Raw genomic sequence first — 19,931 nt, forward strand, 5'->3', positions numbered from 1 at the left:
TCTTATTGTGCAAAGGTATCAAAATAATTTTATTGTACAAAGGTATCAGTCAGGAGAAGGTTATAACATGTCATGGTTAATGCAATAATCAATGAGTGAAGATTTAATTAGTTCACCTGTGCTTAGATACCATTATTACCATTATTTCTGAGTTTTTTAATTATTATTATTTGTTTATTTAATTTCAATGCTCTAACGGATATCATGTCACAACTAAAATAGAATTCTAATGGCCCACAATACTCTAGAAATCTTTGAAGTCAATCCAAGTTTGCAAGCCGAGTCCTGTCTGCAGAACAAACGTTAATAAAGGAGGGTGGGAAGATTCAAAGCTTTTTCACCTTAGAAATACTCATTGGACTGATCTAATTCTTTATAGGTGGGAAATTATATTCATTTAAACACTTCATGTCATTTTGTAAAAAAAAAAAAAAAAGAAAAAGTCAAAATATAGAGATTAAAAACATTTTTTTCCAAAGGATATGTTGAAGATAAAAACACACCGATACAGATTTGGATTTCCGGTTCAAGTCTTATCACCAGTAACTAACACGCAGCTGAGCTTTCAGGTCTGAACATTGAAGCAATTTTAAAACAGAAAATCCGTTGCTGGAATCCTGCCCTAACGAAAGTATGTCAGTCGATGTGCAGGCAAAGGCGTGCTCCTGAACGACATGCCGGGGGGAATAACATGATGGTTATGTGAGACTTACTTTCTTCTTCTCACAGAGGAAAATGCTGGAGCTGTTAATTACCTTTATGAATCACCCACAGAAACTTGGACTCCTGCAAGCTCCAAAAGTTCAAACAGCCACCTTTGTTGCCATACCACAAAAAAATAATAAAAAATCTTCTGCAGTAAGTCATCTCCATAGTCTCTAATTAGACCTAAACACAGGAAAAAACAGAAGTTTGAAGTAAATCAAAATAATTAAAAAAGACATTCAGTTATCTGTAGGTTTCCATTTGTGCTTCTTAAACTATCTCCCTTGCACGAGTTCAAACATCACACACACACTCACAAACACACCCATGCCACATTCCTCATTTGCTGCAGATTTTAATAAAACCGAGGTGCAGGCAAGCATGTAAGCAATGGTCAGTGGAGAAAATAAGGATCACGTTCAGACAAATATGATGTCTTTAAATGGTTTCTGTCTGATTTTGAAATAATTAAAAACTCTTGAATTTGAACCCCTGGATTTTCTAAGTATTTTTAGATCTTTTAGTTGTGCAATTCAATAATAGTATCCTATTTCTGTTTTTACAATAAAGACAGCATCTGAAGGTGTTTCAGTTCTTTTTTCAGCAATTTCTCCAGAGCTCTGTTCATTGTGTTAAAAGCTCTTTCTCCTCCATGAACATTTTCATTTTCACAGTTTGTCACATTCCAAAACAGAAGTTCCCATGTCTCGATAGGAGGGTTGCTGCTGCATCTGCAGCGATGATGGCTCTGTGCCCATTTACCGTAGAGGAGAGATTGCTGAGCCAAAAGGCGAGGCTTTCGAGTTATCAATTACAGCTGCAAGTCTTTGGTGGAATGCTTAATCCACATCTACAGACTTGCATTTTTGCCTTCTCTTCTTTGTAAAACACCTCAAATTCAGACTAATTTCATTGCAGATCTGTGAAAACAAAGTGTCATGCTTTTTCCACTGACTACATTTACAACCAGCTTCATTCTCCTTGCTGAAAAAACAAACAAACAAAAAAACCTCAACCCATACCATTATGCTTCCACCACCTTGTTTCACTGTAGGGGTGGAGAGTTCAGGGTCGTGTTCGTTTTGCATCTACGCTGAAATGTTTGATCTTGTTGTCATCTAGTCAGAGCTCTTTTATCCCCTTCCTTGTCCTAAATAACTCTTGGCAAACCTGCCAATGAGGCTTTTAGTAACTTTCTTTTAACAGTGACTATATATTTATGACCATTGCAGTGCATCCATTTTCCCATCAACTGATTCCCACACCTGTAAATCTCTGTAACTCATTCAATGTTACTATGGGCCCATTGTTTCAGTCTGTCTATTAGGTTAGGTGGACCCGACTGTAATGTTTTGCTCAGTTTGTAGCTTTGATATGCTTTTCCCATTTTCAGATGTGCTCAGTGGGATCCTTAATTCTCAGAAGATTTTTAAATACCCGATGGGCTATTTATCTCCTGCTTTAATCTCCTGTAATTTGTTGAACTTTGTGTTTTTCTTGTGTGCTTAAGATTTTTTACATTCAAAGTTGTGGTTTTTAGTTTCTAATTTTCTCACTTGTAGTTTCCTGTCTCGTTCTGGTCAGTCTGACTCTTTCTGTTCTGTGATCCATGGACTTGAATTAGTGTGTGAACTCCTTTAACACACATTCCCCGTGACTCTGGAGTCTGCTGTTAAACCTGAGTAATGTTTCAGCAATGTGCTTCCCAGAAAGTCTCTATTATGTCGGTGCATTTCAGCCTTTGTAGGAGGGTTGGACCACCTGCAGGCATACAAAGACTCTACTGTACACCCAATAATGAAGTTAGCCAACAAAAAAAAAGACACTTTGTCTTTTTCTGAAACTATTTAAAATGTTCGCCTGATGAAAGTGAGTTTGTGCATAGCCAAAAAAACAAGTCCAGTTCAGAGGAGCATGGGAGGGAAAACAGCAGCCTAAGTCTGTCCACAAGAGAAAGAGATAGTTCTCTGAGGTCAAACCACATGATTTAGAGCATTTTGGCAAAAGAAAACAGAGCTGTCATTTGTAATTGGCTGTCAAACTTGTTTTTCTGTGAGTTCCTCCAATTGGCTGCAGGCGTTAGTGAGTACATTTATCACACGTCCTTTCAGCAGTTTGCCTTGAAGCTCTGCAAGCACTTCTGCAGTTAATCAGAGCGATTCTGTTTCAGTTTACAACGAGAGTCCAGATTTTCAGAAGCTTGCACAAACAGGAGCTTCTCTGTTGTAGTGCAGCAAGGATGTACAGTTTGGATCAAATTGCATGATATATTGCCATCTAATTAATATTTTTGTTTCAAGGGCTATGCATTTTTCAAGATTCATATCTTTAGGTACACTGATAACTAATTGCAAAGTCCTTAAGAGCCACGAGAGGAAAATAAATATAACATCTTTAGTCGTATTTCTAAAAGGTTTAAAAAAAAAATTGTGTTTCCGCTGTCCTACCCTGAACCCTCAGAGGCCCTGGAGTTGTTTGTTTTGAGTGTTGTCATTTAAATTGGTATCTCACTCCTCCTCCTGCAGAAATGTTGCTGCTCTGCACACAAAGCTAATAAAACTAATGGTTCTCTGGAAAACCCATTGACTTATTAAGTTTCAGTTGCTCAGCAGTGACAACATGTTTATGCAAGGAATTCAAACATTTATGAAGATTTGCTCAACTGAGGAGAGAAAACTGAATTCCTGAAGACATTCTAACAGACTGTAAATGGTTCAAAAGCCTTAGGATATCACTTCGATAGGAAGATTTACATCCTTATGTCTTTATAGATGCTGTTTAAAATCTATAATAGGTAAGGAGAAATCTGAGCTGTAGACTTTAAATGGGAACCACAGAGAGCTTGGCTTAAATTTCCTGCAGCAAAACAGCCTAAAGTTTTTCCCTGAAAATCTAAGAATCTACCAACTGGGCTGTACTGATTTCTGCACATCTGCACAAATGTTGATGCTCCTGAAAAAAAAGCAAGCTACTGCACACACCCTCTGCAATGCATGTCAGGTTTTTCCATTCTCCTCCACTCACACTGATGTGTATCTGACACTTCAATCATAGCAAAAATTTAGTTTTTTTTAACAGTTTTTGTTTGGACTTCAATAATAATTTATTAGAAATATAAGACTAATTAATCAGTGAAAGCAAACCTGCATTTTAATGGTCTGTGGAGAAAAATCCATCTGAATGAAGTGCAATGAGTTCCACCAGTTTGCATCGTTAGTCTTTTGAAATATAAAATTACGTATCAGTTTTTTCACGTAGTTTGTTATAGTTTATACCCTACTCCGTGAGTATAAGTTGACAATCCTGCGAATACAGAAATAAAAATGATGAATAAACAAGGCACCTTAAGTTTGTAAAAACTTCTATAAGATTTTTTTTTTAAATTAACTTCTTTAACTACGTTTGGAAAACAAATCCTTGCTGTTAAAGCATTTCTCCATTCACCACTTAGCGGTTAAAATCCACTTTTCTGAACATCTAAACTTAAAATATTACACATTCTGAGAGTCAAAGTGGTCCTCATAAAACTAGGAACGCAACAACACACACATTTTCTGCCTTCAGCTCAGTTCTGAAGGGCGTGGCAACGGGGACATGAAAACTTTTGAGGACATTGGAGACTCAGAGGTGTGGTCCTCCGCCCCCTAAAACGCACCTCCGCAGCGCGCCGCTCGCAGTGTGCAGCAGAGGGACCGGAGGAGGACAGGTGGAGAAGGCACGGTTCTGCTGTGCGCTGTGTCCGGCTCACTGGCCGCCGTTTCCAGATCACAATGAGCCACTACGGGTCAAACCAGGCGCTCTACTCGGGCCGGAGGGCCAGCTCGAGGAGCAACCTCGCCGGCGGGATGACCTACCATTACGCGCGGAGCGATGTGGCGCAAGGAGGCGGTACGGGAGTCGAGCCCGTACTGGAAGGATTTAATAGATCGGCGACGTTTTCGAGGGCGACGATGTCGAAGGGTAGCAGGATGATGAGCAACACCATGGGGAGCGCCACGATGGGTGGAATGAGGTGCCAACATTTGCTTTATTTATTTATTGATTGCTTCCTGGTTGCCCCTGTTGCGCACTTAACTTCTCTCATTACTCAGTGTGAGACCGTAGTAGGCATTAACTATTAAAGGTCTTATTGTCTACCAACTGCAAACCCTGGGCCGAACAAAACTAAAAATGTGTCAGTAATAATTACTGACAAATTTGAATTCTAAATATTTTATAATTCAATGTAATTTTTTTTTATGCCTTGGTTCTAATGTGAGCAATTCGTATATTGGTTCTGTAAGAGTACAGGTCCAAGTATTTCAAATGTGAGCAAAACGTAACAAAAAGTTCTCATAATTAATCCCTCACCCTGATAATGAAACAAACCTGCTGCCATAAACACTTCATCCCTCTCAACCGTGATCTACTGTCACTTCTAAGTTTTCTTCTTTGCATAACAGCTCCCTCTTGGCTCCAGGGACACTTGATTTATGGTCTGCACTGAACTTTTGAGCTCACTCAATTGCAACATCTTCAACATTCTTCATTCCAGACACGTTCAGTTTCACAGCCTCCAAAAACCCTCAGAGTAAATCTGCCACTGCTCTGCTTTACAAAAAGACGGGTTGTGACTTTTAATGGAAGACAGCTTTACAAAAGAAATGAATTGAGGTTTTTTGCTGGTTTGCAATTTTCAAACTAGCTAGCGAATAAACAGCATTGCACTGTATTAAGGGCAGGCAGTTGAAATGTGTATAATTCACATTGTTTTGTGGGAGATATAAATATTCAAATCTCCTTTGCATATACAATTATGAAACGTAACTGATGTGACAGCAGACTATGTAATAAACAATGTATCTGTAGCATAAGTCATCTGCTTAAGGGACCGTCTTCATAAGATTTTTCTTGGAAATGTTTGTTTATATGAACATTTATTTAATTTTAATAACTTTTCTACCAGTATTTACTGACATCCAGCAACTGTTTGGATACACCCATAAAAAGAAAGGCTGGAGGTTTTTTTAAGAGTTCTTCAGAAGCTGTTTGTGTAAAACTGAGGACTTTTCAATGGGTTTAAAAAAAAAAGAAAAAAAAAAAGAAACTTAGTTGCAGTATATGATGTCATGTTTGTTCAAACTTTTTATCTGTCCCGAATGGTTTGCATGAAAAATGCAAATGCATTTATTAATGTTCGTGACCTGAATGTGCTGGTTGGTCTTTAGTCTTATGATGGCTGAAGTTTTATTTTATATCAATATCGTGCTGTGAAAAAGTGGAGTTGATCAGTAGTTCTTCTGGTTGTTTAGCGACATTTAATGCAACCTGTCATTCACCTCATACCGCTCCTTAAAAACAATAAAATAAAAAATAATCCAATATTTATTTGGCAGATAAACATTTGTTGATGCTGGATCTTTCTGATCTTACTTCAGGTATTTGTTGATTTTTTATTTTCAAGACATCTCTGCTGCTGTAGCTAAAAGCATTTAGAGGAAAGTTTATGTGACTCCAATTAACCACATCTACCAGCAAGATGCTCCGTAGACTTAACAGATTTAAATAGGACTTATGTAAAACTTGTATAACATTTAAATTAAATTATATTTACAATTTGTTAAATGTTCAAAATACTCCCGTACCAAAGGAAATATACTGATGTGACATGCGGATGAAAAAAATGGTGTTACAGACTGAAGAAGAATTGACCCAAAACTGTCTTAAAAGATATTTGTTAAAATTAAAATATATTAACAAACAGATAAAAAAAATATCTGAAAATTACCAGGAACTGAAAATAAGTGAAAAAGCTTCTATGGTTTAAAGAAAACCCAGAGAAATGTCAAACAAAACTACTTCAAAATGTTACAAGAAAGTGTGACTTTCAATAAAAATTGAAAGTCCAAATAAACAGAAGTTGTAAATAACACTTTGCAAACAAGATGGCTGAAACCCAAGGATTACATAGGTGGAAAAAGACTTCCAATAAAAATCCAGACTTTTTTCAAAAATTAAAATCTTCAACAATCAAAAATTGCATTAATCGATAAAGTCGATTAATCGACTTGATTAATCGACTTTCACAAGTTGACCAAGAAGCAACTTGTGAACAAGGGATAAATAAATCATACATACAAGGAAAACAGCTAAGGCTAAAATCATTGATGACCCTGGAAAATTTACATATTAAAATATTGTCATTCAAATTGAATTAATATTGTAAAAAAAAACAAGTAAATAAATAATCATAAAATTGAGAAAAAATGCTTACATTAATCCTTTATTTAAAAAGAGTATATTATATAGTAATTATTTACAAATGTCTACCAGCTTCTTGCATGTTTTCACTAGTATTTTAATGATCTATTTTTGGTGATGAGCTCCTCGTGTTTGACGTTGGAAGGCCTCCTTGCCATCAAAAGTGTTGGTTTTATGTGTGGGTTAGCCTATAATTAACCCACATTATTTTATTTGTCTCGAGCTGTAAACTATTAGAAATATCTAACACAGAAAATAGTAAAGAGTGGCTAAATGCAGCTTCAGAGGGCCATAGCCAACGTCTAACTGATCAATAACAAAAACAAGTTGAGATTATATAGATACAAATAATAAAATAAACTTAAAACTGAACAGTTTAAGTATTTCGTGCTAATAAAAGTTTTTAAACATGTCAGGGGATTATAAGCTGACCAGTTCTATCAGAGGAAGTTTAAGTATTTTTGCCGAAATCTGCTTGTAATGCATCTGAAGCTGATTGCATAGATGATCTTTATGAATTTCCTCTGCAGTGGCTTCATGCCCAACCCGTCGAGAGCCGCACAGCTGCAGACTCTCTGCAAGGAGTACCTGCAGAAGGCCGACTACGCCATTCAGACCGTGAGTGGTGATTTTCTGCTCTTTACTTGTTCTTTTCCTGCTTCGGTAGGGACAAAAAAATTGTATATATAGTTTCAGATCTTTTTGAGACTTAGTTTATGAAAGAAGAGAGTGTATTGTTGCAGCATGTCTTCTGTTGGCTTTAAAAAAATGACAGAAATGTTTTGTGGTGTAAAGTGGAGTCGATGGATGCTCAAACTATGCAGGGAATGAAAGCGCTTTTCTTTGCTCTCAATTCTCAAATTCTCAAACTGGTTGCTTACTAAAGCTTGACTCCATGAAATATTTTTGGCTTTGTTTCAGAAAAAGAAAACAGTTTTTTCATGTGACGAACTGTGACGTTGAGCATATATATTTTTTTTACCTTTCATAAAGGGCTCTGGTGATGCAGAGGAATACATGATGATGGCAAAAGAATCCATTGAGAGGTTGAAATCCTTTGCAATGGAGATGAGTCAAATGGGACAACCCACTGACAATGTAGTCAGGAGGTAAAACTATTTCACCTTTAAACACGTCTGGGATGTTCGGCCCATAGCTCCATCCAAATGCATCGCTGCTTTCTTCTCGTTTTGCAGCGTGGAGCACTATCAAGACCAGCTGAGAGGGGTCCACATGGCCATATCCGGCACCGCGCTGAGGAGGAGGAGCACCAGAAAGAGCTCTGGAGGCTGGGAAGAGGCTGGAAGGAGCTACCAAGATGCTGTTGCTTGGATCCATCAGCAAAAGGCAGGAACAAACTCAGACACACATAAAGCTTGACAACTGAGCCAAAACCAAAAGCCTCAAACCAAACCAAAGTCTCCAGCGCCTGAGAAGGATTTAAGTTGTTTACAGAAAGCTTTAATTTGATTTCTCCTTCAGGAATATGCACAACTATTCAAATACATAAACTATTAAAATCTTACAGATGCTGTTGTTTGCAGTATTGGTGCTAAACCAATACTGCAATGCTTCCACTGAGGGAAAAAATGGGGAAAAAAAGGGTTTTCACACAGAAAAGAAAATAGGTAAAAGGCAAAAACATAACCTTCACCTCGCTTACAAATGTCTTTGTGAGCAGGATTGGTTAAAGTTGAAGCTTAAAGAGACTTATCCAAGAAAATCTTCTCTGCAAGTCATCTAATCAGATGTACATAACTGTACTTTAAACAGACTTGTTAACTAAAGTACCGGTATGTGCTTCTGCAGCTGGGCTGTAAGCATTTACAAAATGGTTGTTAAAGATTCAGAGACAGAGAGAGACTGAAGTCTGGGAGTACTACAATTTTAGTGATGGTAAGGGGCTTTTTGGTGATATGCATGAGCATCAAACATACTGATGACAAAACAGTGAGAAGAATGCAATGTGGAATTTTTTAAAGCAACTAAAACCTCTTTGTGTAGTTAAACATAGTCCATTCAATGCTGCAAATGCAAAGTTGTTTTTTATTTTTTTGCACTGTTCTTACATTATCTGTATTGAATTCTTCTGAGCAAGACATTTCTCAGATTCGACAGACTCCTGTCAGACTCTGCTGCTTCTGAAACTCTTTCCTTTGTAGTGTCCTTGTGCCACATTCATTCAACAATCCCTCATTACCCTCACACTGCATACATGCTTATTATTTTAAGAAATGAATGTAAAAAATGTCACTCAGCTTAATCCATGAATAAAGGTTGGATTTCTTTGTAATATGATAAATAATTCATTTCATTGACTGAAAATCTAGTTGTTTAGATTTAACTATCAAATAAATTAGTTAGTCAAAACTTTAATTTAATAACAGATTAATGGATACACATACATTAATCTATTAATCAAAATTTGTTTAATTTAGTCAATTGATGAAACAATATTTTGATAGTTTAAGTAACATTTAAAAGGGTTTCTTTATACAATAGCTTTTTATTCCCTGGAAATGATTTGTTCCAAATTAGATGATAATTTCCCTAATAGATTACCGATTTCTCTGCCCATCACATACTTGGAAACATTCAGATAAATAAGTGTAGGTTCAGACGTTCAAACTGCTTTATGCTTTTAAAGATTTTTTGAGACCCGTGAACATGTTTGATTTTCACTCTAAGGTCACACTAAAATATATTCTTTTATGTTTCAGCGTTTGATTGAAACAACTGCTTTGGCTGACGACCCTCCATCCATTGAACAGCAGCTCATTCACCACCAGAGGTTTCACGCTTCCCTGCAGGGGTCTCCCGAGATGATCCGAGCCCGAGAAGACCTGGTGAGTTCCGTTCTCTCATTCAATCACTCAGATGGGGCTCAGATAAAAAATAAAAAAAAGAGTTTGTATTATTAATTATTATTATTGATGTCGTTGTAATGACCTTTATAGTTGCTATACAATTTTATGCACACACTCACAGAATATTGTATGCTTGTATACTTTTTAAGTTCTATTTGTTGGAAAAAGCTTTTGTGAGGAAAGGATTTTATGTTTTGAGAGGTGTTATGTTAATGAATCTTAAATGATTTATTGTCATCTCGTAGATGAAGTGTCGAGACAAACCCAACCAGCATGCCCTTGAGCAGGAGTGGGAGAATTTACAGGTGAAAGAATCTAAAAAACTCATTATTAACTATGATGCATGATTTTTATTTTTTGGGAACATTTTGTGTTTTTTTATATATGTATATACTTACTCTCTTCTTCTGTCTTAGAAAATGTCAAATTTGTGGACTGGGCAGCTGCAAGAGCTGATCCAAATACTTCAGCAGATAACCAATGAGATCATATGGGTGAACAGTAAAGAGGAAGAGGAGCTGATGTTTGACTGGGGAGACAAAAATGTAGAACAGTACATCCCCAAGAAGCAGGAGAGCTACTCGGTTAGTGAAACCATCAACATCAATATTTTTGTTTCTGTGCTAAAAAACCTCAAATTACGAGATTAACATTCTTGGCAAATTCTATGAGCCTAAACAGCTCCTGGTGTCTTTTATGAGTTTAATTTGCTCTTCATAAGGAAGCAATCATCTCCAGCAGATCAGATTTTGTCAGTTGCCATCACTCATCCTTCACTTGAGCAACAACCACAGAGCTTTTCCCCTAACTGCATCTTGGTGTTTTTCCTGTGTGCTTTATGGTGTTAAAACTTCTCCTTATGTAACAGAAACTGATGAGTGCCTTGGAGGCAAAAGACAAGGAGCTGCATAAACTTAAGGCTAAAGTGAAAACGCTTCTGAACAACAACCACCCAGGATCTGACAAGATAGAGGTCTGGAAACAGTGACCCTCATAGAGAAATCACTAAATGATTTTTTTTCTCCTGAGTTTTTTTTTTTTTTTTTTTTACATTGATGCAGTTTTTAATATGTTGTTTTTATTATGTTTTTTTTCTTTTTTGTCAGGCTTACATGGACACTTTGCAGACTCAGTGGAGCTGGCTTCTTCAAATAACAAAATGCATTGATACCCATCTGAAGGAGAATGCAGCATATAGCCAGGTGACTCAGACATGCCCTGACTAACAATTAACTGCATCTTTAAGCTCAATATCATGTCTTTATAGTCTAAAAGTTAACAGTTTTGTTCAACACTTTCATCTATAATCAGTGTTCATTAAACAGCATGAATACTGGAATATAATATCTTGTAAAGAAGTTCAACTACTGCAATTAAACTTTCAGTATCTAAAGGCTAGAAGACACAAATGCTTATGAACCAAATTTTTTTTTTTTTTAAGGATTTTAAAGTTGATAGAACTTCAAATACCTTGGAAACTCCTTAGCTTCCACCTATCTAATTGTGGCGTGTGATAATTAAAGTTTAGAAAAGTGAAGTCATTTTAAAACTGGTGACAGTAGCTATCTTGGTTATTATGAAATGTTGGCCTCAACCTCACCAACTTTACACTTGGCTCCTTGATGGCTCAGGGGTGATGATGACAAACTCCACTATTGGTTTTATCACAGATTGTGATTAGATTGCGCTTTCCTGATGCTTATCCAGTATCATGTTTTTTAAAAGTTCTTCAAAGAGGCAAATGACACATACAAGAATTTGCAAAAGGAACATGAGAACATCCGAAAGATGTTCACTTGTGACAAGAACACCCCGCTGGAAGACCTTCAGGAGCTCCTTAAAGGCCTGGAGGTACGTTTATTTTCTACTGCGTATGAAGCTATATTTAAAGTCGCGTCGCACAGTTGCGCAATTCAATTTAGAGGATTTGTAGTCTTCAAGAAGGAGATGAGAGAAATCACGTGATTGTAAAAACGGAAATGCAACTGTTTTTCATTCTACTATTGATTTATAATTACTTATTTATTACAGATGGAGAGGGAAAACATCATGGACAACAAGCGGCAGGTGAAACACTTGACCGCCAAGTCAAAAAGTATTGTGAGGTTGAAACCCCGAAACCCAGAGGAGAGGAACAGCAGTGGCATCATCGTTAAGGCTCTGACTGACTTCAGAGAAGACCAGGTCACTTTTATGATGCTTGATTTGATAGTATACAAGTGTAACATATAAAAACCAGGGAGTTTCATGTCAAGACTTTACAAAAAGATGTGATATTGTATTTTATTTGTTTAATTTGCACACAAAAAATAGTATTTTTGGTGAAATATACATATATCTTATTTCACCATAAGAAATATATTTTTGTTCTTCCTTGCAGAAAGCTATCCTTAAAGACAACGAGGCCATTCTGAAAGACAACAGTCAGCGCAGTAAATGGCTGGTAACCGGCCCAGGAGGGATCGACATGTTGATTCCCTCCGTGTGCCTGATTGTACCACCACCTAATCCACTGAGCATCAGCCTCGCCAACAAGTAAGAAACAGAAATGGTTTGCTCTTTTACAACATTTATAAAGACTGTGAAAGAAATGTTCAACATGTTTACTTTCGTTTCTATGTTACGTAAAGGAACGAGCAGTATTTCGATTCCATCATGTCCATCTGGAATCAGCTGTACATCAACGTCAAGAGTCTCATCTCCTGGCACTACTGTCTCAGAGAAATCAATTATGTCAACTCCCTCACCATCTCTATGGTAAGGAATATAAGAATATTAGACAATAAAATATGAAGACATTTTCATTCTCTAATATGACATAACCTAAGATATTGAACTAAATGTAAACAAGAACTGTAAATAGTAAATAATGTAAAGAGAACTTATATTCATTAGATTTATGTACTGATATAACCATGTGTTTTTAATGTTAAATGAACATCTCAACACATTTGTGCTTACAGTTTCAGTTTTGTGTCATTCATATGTCATTCCAAATACAAGTTGTTACAAACAACAGAGTGAAAAGTTTGTGGGGTTCAAATGACCTTGTCTCGTAAAACCGTGGGAGGGTTAAGAAACTGGACGATTTTTGTCTCTACTTCATTTCCATAGTGTTTTAAAAGTTGAAAGTTTGCATGATTTTGGAGGTTATAAAATATTAAACTTTTAAAATTAAGTTTAATTCGCAACACATGTCTAAGTTACCCATCGTCCCTGGTGTTTGTTGTTTAGTTGTCCGAGATGCGTCCTGAGGAGTACCGTCAAATCATGAAGAAGCTGGAGACCTTCTATGAGGAGTTCAAAATTAGCAGCCATGGCTCGGAGATGTTTGTTGATGAAGACAAGAAGAGCATTGAGAGCCAGGTTACTGTGGCTCAGGCCCACTATGACAAGCTAGTGGTAGAGCTGCCCACATTCAGTGAGTATCTTAAAAAAATGTGCTGTGGAGTCTATTCATTATTGCATTTCTAATGGCAAGAAGACTAAATGACTTTAACTTTGACCAGGTATAATATCTTAAAATGTTCAAATCAATTTAGCTTTTTATTCCAAAAGGCAAAACAAAATAAATGTTCTGTTTCCCTACAGCTGGACATCAGGAACAAATAGAAGTACAGCAAATACCTGAGCAACAAATTCAGGTTGCTCAGCCACAGCTGATCATAATACAACAACAACAACCCCAACAACGTCAACTACTACTACTTCAACAACAGGAACAGCAGCGACAGCAACAAGTACTTCTGCTACAACAGCAGCAAGAAAAACAACAGCAACTACTTCTACTACAGCAGCAGCAAGAAAAACAGCAACAACTACTACTGCAGCAACAGGAGCGAGAAAAACAGCAACAACTACTACTGCAGCAACAGGAGCGAGAAAAACAGCAACAACTACTACTGCAAAAACAACAGCAACAAGCCGCAGCAGAGGAGGAGGCCAGAAGGCTGGAGGAAGAAAGACGTCAAGCAGAGCTTAAAAGGCAGGCAAAGAAAGAAGCGGCAGAGAAGGAGCAAGTGATCAAGAAGGAAGTGGTGAAAGTAGCAAAAATGGAGCAAAGGAGAAAAGTTTCCTCCTCCTCCTCTTCTGCATTCTCCTCGGGATCTCGTCTTTTATCCGAGCTGCATGGCCTCAGACTGAGGATGGACACTGCTGAGGGCTCACTCAGTCAGTATGTTCATATTTGTTTTGGAGATGACGGGGCTGCAGACTGTGGTGCAAAGATCACTCAGCTTGAGGTAAATATACAGATGTAGGAATTTGGAAGCATAAAGTAATCCTATATATATTTTAAAAAATATTTGAGTTTCCTCAGATGTCAAAATTTTTGCTTTTGTTTTAGTCAATACAGGACGATGTCTCCTCAATGCGTGAAGAGTATACACATTTAAGAGAGCGCATCTTGAAGGAGATGGAAACCACTAACGATTTAGATAAAGCACAGTTCCTCCGCAATGAGATCGCAGTGATGAGCCAGAAACTGGGCAATCTGGAGAGCAGCTCATCTGCTTATGTACTAAGGTACCCAACACAAACACACCCCAAACATCTTACCAAAGCTTATTAGGTGAGACAGGAGGCCGTAAGATTCTTATAAAGATGTTTATAAATGAAACATTTATGTGTTAGACAACCAAATCAGCTTCTTTTTCATACATAATTCATGACATTATGCACTATTCATAACCTGGTTATTGATGGACTGCTTTAACTGTTGACATTTCTAAGAAAACATATAGGAAATTGTAAAAAGCCTAAAAACACAGGTTGACCTCAGTTGGCAATATATATTTTGAACATTGAAATATTAAGGGGCCGATAACTGACTTGAGTGCAACATCTTAGAAAAGTTATGAAAAATATATATATATATCAGGTTCCAGGTACTTAAACAATATTTTGACTTTTCTAAATATAAGTTTGAAACTTATATTTAGAAAAATAATTTTCATACATTGATTTATTAGAAATCATCTAAAGTGAATTGATAGCAGGGAGAATATTATAGATACAGTTCTGGTTAAAATTTACATTTTAAAAAGGATTCTTTTTTTTTTGCAGTCACTTCTGTATCAGAGACATTCAGTTTGTCGTAAATCAGAACACATAAAATAGTCACTGACTTGAACACACTATTAAGGTTCAAATGGAGAGAAAATTATTTACATCCAGAACTCCACAGTGATTTTAGTGGGACACCTTAAACATTACTTGGGTTTATTAACTTTATGCTCAACAAATAATGTTTAAAGTAATTACATTTCATGAGAATATCAACCATTTTATATTAATATTTAATAAACCTAGTCAAACACAGTTAGATAATCTTTTAAAAATGAAAATATTTATAATAAGTATTTATGAGGTTTTCTAGTTATTGAGGATCAGGTATGTACTGAATCCATGTTTTCTGTTTAGCAGAAGACAACGATTGCGATTAACTTAACATTTCTGGTTCAATTGCCTGTATATATTTCCTGAATTTAATCAAGCAGTTATTTGGGGTCTGCTTTTAAGTCTGAAAAACTCAGTTAGTATTGAAATTAAGTATAAGATGTTGCCATTTTATTTTGAGGAAAACTATTTTTGCTGCATATTCAAATAAAATATCAAGGGACCAAATACGGACACCTAACACCACAATAAGATAGAGCAAACTCATGAAAGGCATTTAGTTAGATGGATTAATTTTTATCATTTTATTGTAAGACGCAAAGCCGGACTGTTCTAGCTATGTGATTTATTTATATTACTACTATAACTAAAGGCGCTTTAGTTGTGACATTAAATCATACTATTGTGTTGAAATTAGAAATTATAATAACTTACATGAATTTTAAACATACATATATATATATATATATAAAACACAAATATAAATGTATGAAAATAAATTAAAAGCAATAGAAATATTGGTTTATATTAGATACAGGCTACCTCCCATATAGATAACTTTTAAACAGGATTTTAAATTTATGGTACCTCATTCTTGTTATATGGCTCTCTACCATTTTTCAGGCTGCAGGCTCTAAGGGTCATGCTGGAGAGCGTAGCACGAGCTGAGGACATTGTCAAAGTTCATGAAGCAAGACTAACAGAAAAAGAGACCACTTCTCTATCTCCAGCTGAAGTTGGTGCATACATAGAGGCCCTGAAGGTATTCTTGCCAATGCTATATATCCATAGACTTAGAGTAATACACTTTTTTTTTTGTTCTATACAATACAGTTTGTACTGTTTTGGGCGATGTTGGTGATGGGGGTAGGAGTTCGTCCTGCAATCTTGGGCAAGACACTTCACACACTTTGCCTGCTGGTTGTGGTCAGAGAACCTGGTGGATAGCAGCCTCGACTCTGTCTGTCTTATAAAAGTACTTCAGTAATATCTCTGAGTGTGCACCAGGGGAATTAATGAAAATACTTGTTAAAGTCAGGAAAGTTCTGAGAACACAAAGAAGGCGTCTCAGTCTACAGAGTCCAGCTCAGGAAGAGATGAGACCAGTGAGTCAGAAAGCAACACTGCTAAAGGAACCAGTAAACCGGTTCCTTTACAGGGAATCTCTAAGTTCCCAGTAAAGTAATAAAGTAGCTGTGTTGTGTAATGCTACTTTGTTGTTTAATTCTTTCAAGTTAGTCGTTAGAAATATTTCTTCAGCCAATGCAACCAAGGATAGCGCAGCAATTTTTGACTTGTCCTGTTATATTGTCATGTAGAATATGAAAGCAGAGCTGATGCAGAAACAAGATGTTCTGACCTCTATGGAGTCAGAGCTGTCTAAGGCGAGCCACTGGAACAGTCAGATGGGCGGCTCCTTCCACAGGTGTGACCTGATGCTGTCAAAGTTCACCGAGCAGGTGGGCTTGCTCTCCGACCGCTGGAGACGGATCCAGAAACAGATTGACATCAGGTAGAGCTCGTTTCCTTCAGTTTGTTCAAAGTATAACAAAATACTTTTGACTAAAAAGATCTGGCATTTCATATGTACATGTTAACAATTAAGTTTTGTTTCATTCTCTTTGCTCAGGCTGCAGGATTTGCAGCTGTATCTGCCTCAATTACAGCACTACCAGCAAGTCTACACTTCTTTCACTGAGTGGATAGAGGCCACGCGTAAAAAACAGGACGCACTACAGGCAACCAAGATAGAGAACGTTCAAGCAGTAAAAGACCACATTACCAACCAAAAGGTCCTTTGTTCATGCCTTTGCTGCTTTGAATGGACATGTTTTCTTGCAATTAGGGCCCATTTTCATCTTATTTTGTAACTGCGATATCTATATTTTGTTGGTTTTTCAAGGTCCTGAACACAGAAATTAAGGCAAAGCGTGAGACACTAGACAGTGTACTGCAAAACATACACACATGTGTGAATACGGTCAAGGTAAGCTACACGTGCCTGCATCCTATCATGAAAGACGTCTGCTTTCTGGTCTTATGTATGAGTTTCTTGCAGGACTATGAAACAGACCTCGCCTCTTACACCTCTGGGTTGGAAACATTGCTCAACGTCCCCATCAAGAGGACAATGCTTCAGTCACCATCGATGGATCTTAACAAAGAGGTAGTCATTTATTCTCATAAGGTTTCGCTCAATGGTGAATAGAGATGTCACTTCTACTTTTTTTCATTGGTTCCAGGCAATACATCTTCAAACTCGTTACACGGAGCTGCTTATTCTGTCTGGTGACTACTACAAATTCCTGGGACAGTTGGAAAAAAACATGGAGGAGCTTAAGGTATTGTGGCCTCATTGTACTAGTTGCTAGTGCATTGAAATTATAAAAAATATTACCAAAAGTTCCCATTTAAATGTTTAATGTGTAATTCTTGCTTTGTCATATTTCCAGATGCGAAACACCCAGATAAATATGCTTGGAGATCAACTTGGCTCTCTGAGAGAAGAAATGGAAGCATGCAATGCCAAAAACAAATCACTGGAAGAGGCTGTTGCTCAGTTCAAGCTGCAGCTGTCTCAATCGCAAGAGCAGTTGCTGTCAGTGGAAGAGATAAAGCAAAAAACTGTGATGCAGTGCAGTGCCACCAAGGACAGCTTAGATTCCACTCAGGGCGAGCTGGCTAAGCTCAAAAGTGAGGTTCAACGCCTCGAGTACAAACTTGATGACGAGAGAAGGAAGGCAAAGCTGGCTGAGGAGGGCTACGACAGACAGAAAAACGAGTGGGAGTCTGTACTGAACCAGAGGCAGAAAGAGCTGGACACGGTCTGCAGGTCCAAGAAGGATGTGGAAGACAGTTTAGCAAATAAGGAGCATGAGATTCAGCAGCTGCTCCAGAAGCTGGCTAATGAATCAACAAGGTTGATGGATCTTCAAAAAGAGATGTCAAAGGTAAGGAGCAATTTCAGTATGGAGATCAACAGCTTAAAGCTCAGCTATGAATCCCAGATCCAAATTAGTCGCACAGACATCCAGAGGCTTTCTGCCCAGAGGGATGAGAATACAGCTGAACTACAGATGCAATATGAAAGAATGGAGACAGAGAGGAGAAATCTGGAAGATGAACTCAGAAGGCTTAGAACTTTTATCAGTCAGACTGAAGAGCAGAAGAAGAAGGCAGAGGAGGAATCGTGTAATCAGCGTGCTATGCTGATAGAGGACGGGCACAGGAGGAGAGAGTTAGAAAGTCAAATGGAGTTGCTAATGAGGCAGAGAGATGAAGAAAGGAACCAATACAGAGAGGAGTTGGCTGAAATCCTAAAGACCCTACAGGAGAAGAATAGCCAACTGGATTATGTTACTCACAGTTTGGAAGAGGAGACTCGTAGGAGGAAGACATCAGAGGAGGCACAGGCGGTTCTTGAGCAGTCTTTAGCTCAGCTACAAATGGAGTTGAACAGTTTTTCAGAGGCTGCAACGCAGCTGAGGGAGTGCGAGGAGCAGCTTCTTCAGACACGCTTCCAACTGGAAAGAGAGAAAAAGGAGCGATGTAGGATGGAGCAAAATATGAGCAGGTTACAGGGACGCATCAAAGACCTGCAGGGTGTGAGAGATAGCCTTGAAAGTCAGGTGGAGAATCTGAGGAAAACACTTCAAGAAGAGTTAGGCAAGAGAAGGCAGGTAGAAGCAGAATTAGAAAAGACCACTCTGACTATGACTGAGTACACAAACACCATCACTGTACTGCACCAGAGCCAAGAACAAGCCAGCATATCAGAAAGTAGAGGTGAAAAGGAGTGCATTCAGCTAAAAGAAAAGCTTGAGAAAACCTTGAGACTAAACCAGAGCTTCTTAGACCAAAATACTCAGCTAGGTGCTGAGCTGAAAACCATACAGCAGCAACTTCTGCAGGAACAGTCCCGGGCAAAGGAGGCAAACCTGACAAACGAGAGTCTTTACAAAACTATTGAGGAGAAGAATAAGGCTCTCAGTGAGAACTCGTCTGAGCTAAAAAGACTTAAAGAGTTGATAGAAACACAGACCAAAGAAGAGTTGAGGATGAAAGAGGAGCTGAGGGCAGTACGACAGGATAAAGAAGAACTCTTGAAATCCAAAAAGGGGATTGACGATGAACTCTCTTCACAAATTACTGCCTTGGAACTACAGCTGCAAGCCAGTGAGTGCAGCAATGCCGAACACCGCAACCTGGTGTCAGAGCTGTCCTCTGAACGTGAGAAACTGAAGCTGGAGGCTGAGAAAATTCAAAAGCAGGTCGCAGAGGTACATGGAAGCTTGCCTCTTCATCGTGGATTAGTCTCATCTTTCCAGGATGAGAATAGATATTTCTTTGTTGTGTGTTTGGAATATCTACTTAGCAAGCTCTAAGTAGCCTTAGCTTTTGCTTGCATGCAAAATCCATTAGTTCCCGTCAGATGCCAACTGATTTGAACACATACTTCAGTGTGTGTTTAAATATCTTGCATGTCATTTATTTGCATGCAAACAATCTCTGCTGATATCATCTTGTCACTCTCCACAGTTTGCAAACATGTATGCTTGTGGTCTTCAATTCTGCTTTCCCAGAATGATCAATTATGTCACATTGCCATTGTAATTCTCTGCTTTGCTTCAGCTTGATTATTGTTGATTTTGTCATGTGATCTCATCTGCCTAAAAATCTTTCCAAACCTGCAAAACAGCAATGACATGCATTTAACATGTA

General features: G+C 37.7%; 1 protein-coding gene across 2 annotated transcripts in view; it reads left to right on the forward strand.

Annotated features, from left to right (window-relative positions):
- Window positions 1-4,318: 4,318 nt before the first annotated feature.
- Window positions 4,319-19,931, forward strand: part of dspb (desmoplakin b) — a 31,396-nt gene continuing 15,783 nt past the window's right edge. The window contains exons 1-23 of one of the 2 annotated variants that reach the window (XM_081606195.1): window positions 4,319-4,717; window positions 7,476-7,563; window positions 7,939-8,054; window positions 8,142-8,292; window positions 9,666-9,791; window positions 10,058-10,117; window positions 10,229-10,396; window positions 10,681-10,785; window positions 10,919-11,014; window positions 11,538-11,663; window positions 11,844-11,996; window positions 12,193-12,347; window positions 12,443-12,569; window positions 13,047-13,233; window positions 13,404-14,053; window positions 14,158-14,336; window positions 15,834-15,972; window positions 16,529-16,722; window positions 16,840-17,002; window positions 17,113-17,196; window positions 17,269-17,376; window positions 17,453-17,551; window positions 17,663-18,160. In XM_081606195.1, coding sequence (XP_081462321.1) covers window positions 4,476-4,717; window positions 7,476-7,563; window positions 7,939-8,054; window positions 8,142-8,292; window positions 9,666-9,791; window positions 10,058-10,117; window positions 10,229-10,396; window positions 10,681-10,785; window positions 10,919-11,014; window positions 11,538-11,663; window positions 11,844-11,996; window positions 12,193-12,347; window positions 12,443-12,569; window positions 13,047-13,233; window positions 13,404-14,053; window positions 14,158-14,336; window positions 15,834-15,972; window positions 16,529-16,722; window positions 16,840-17,002; window positions 17,113-17,196; window positions 17,269-17,376; window positions 17,453-17,551; window positions 17,663-18,160 — 4,014 coding nt within the window. In that variant the 5' untranslated portion in view covers window positions 4,319-4,475. Of the gene's footprint in view, window positions 4,718-7,475; window positions 7,564-7,938; window positions 8,055-8,141; window positions 8,293-9,665; window positions 9,792-10,057; window positions 10,118-10,228; window positions 10,397-10,680; window positions 10,786-10,918; window positions 11,015-11,537; window positions 11,664-11,843; window positions 11,997-12,192; window positions 12,348-12,442; window positions 12,570-13,046; window positions 13,234-13,403; window positions 14,054-14,157; window positions 14,337-15,833; window positions 15,973-16,528; window positions 16,723-16,839; window positions 17,003-17,112; window positions 17,197-17,268; window positions 17,377-17,452; window positions 17,552-17,662; window positions 19,490-19,931 lie in introns of both variants that reach the window. The other variant, XM_081606194.1, reaches the window with a different exon arrangement.

The sequence above is a fragment of the Poecilia reticulata genome, chromosome 4 (assembly GCF_904066995.2).
Source record: "Poecilia reticulata chromosome 4, P_reticulata-male-v2, whole genome shotgun sequence".
Taxonomy (NCBI): Eukaryota; Metazoa; Chordata; class Actinopteri; order Cyprinodontiformes; family Poeciliidae; genus Poecilia; species Poecilia reticulata.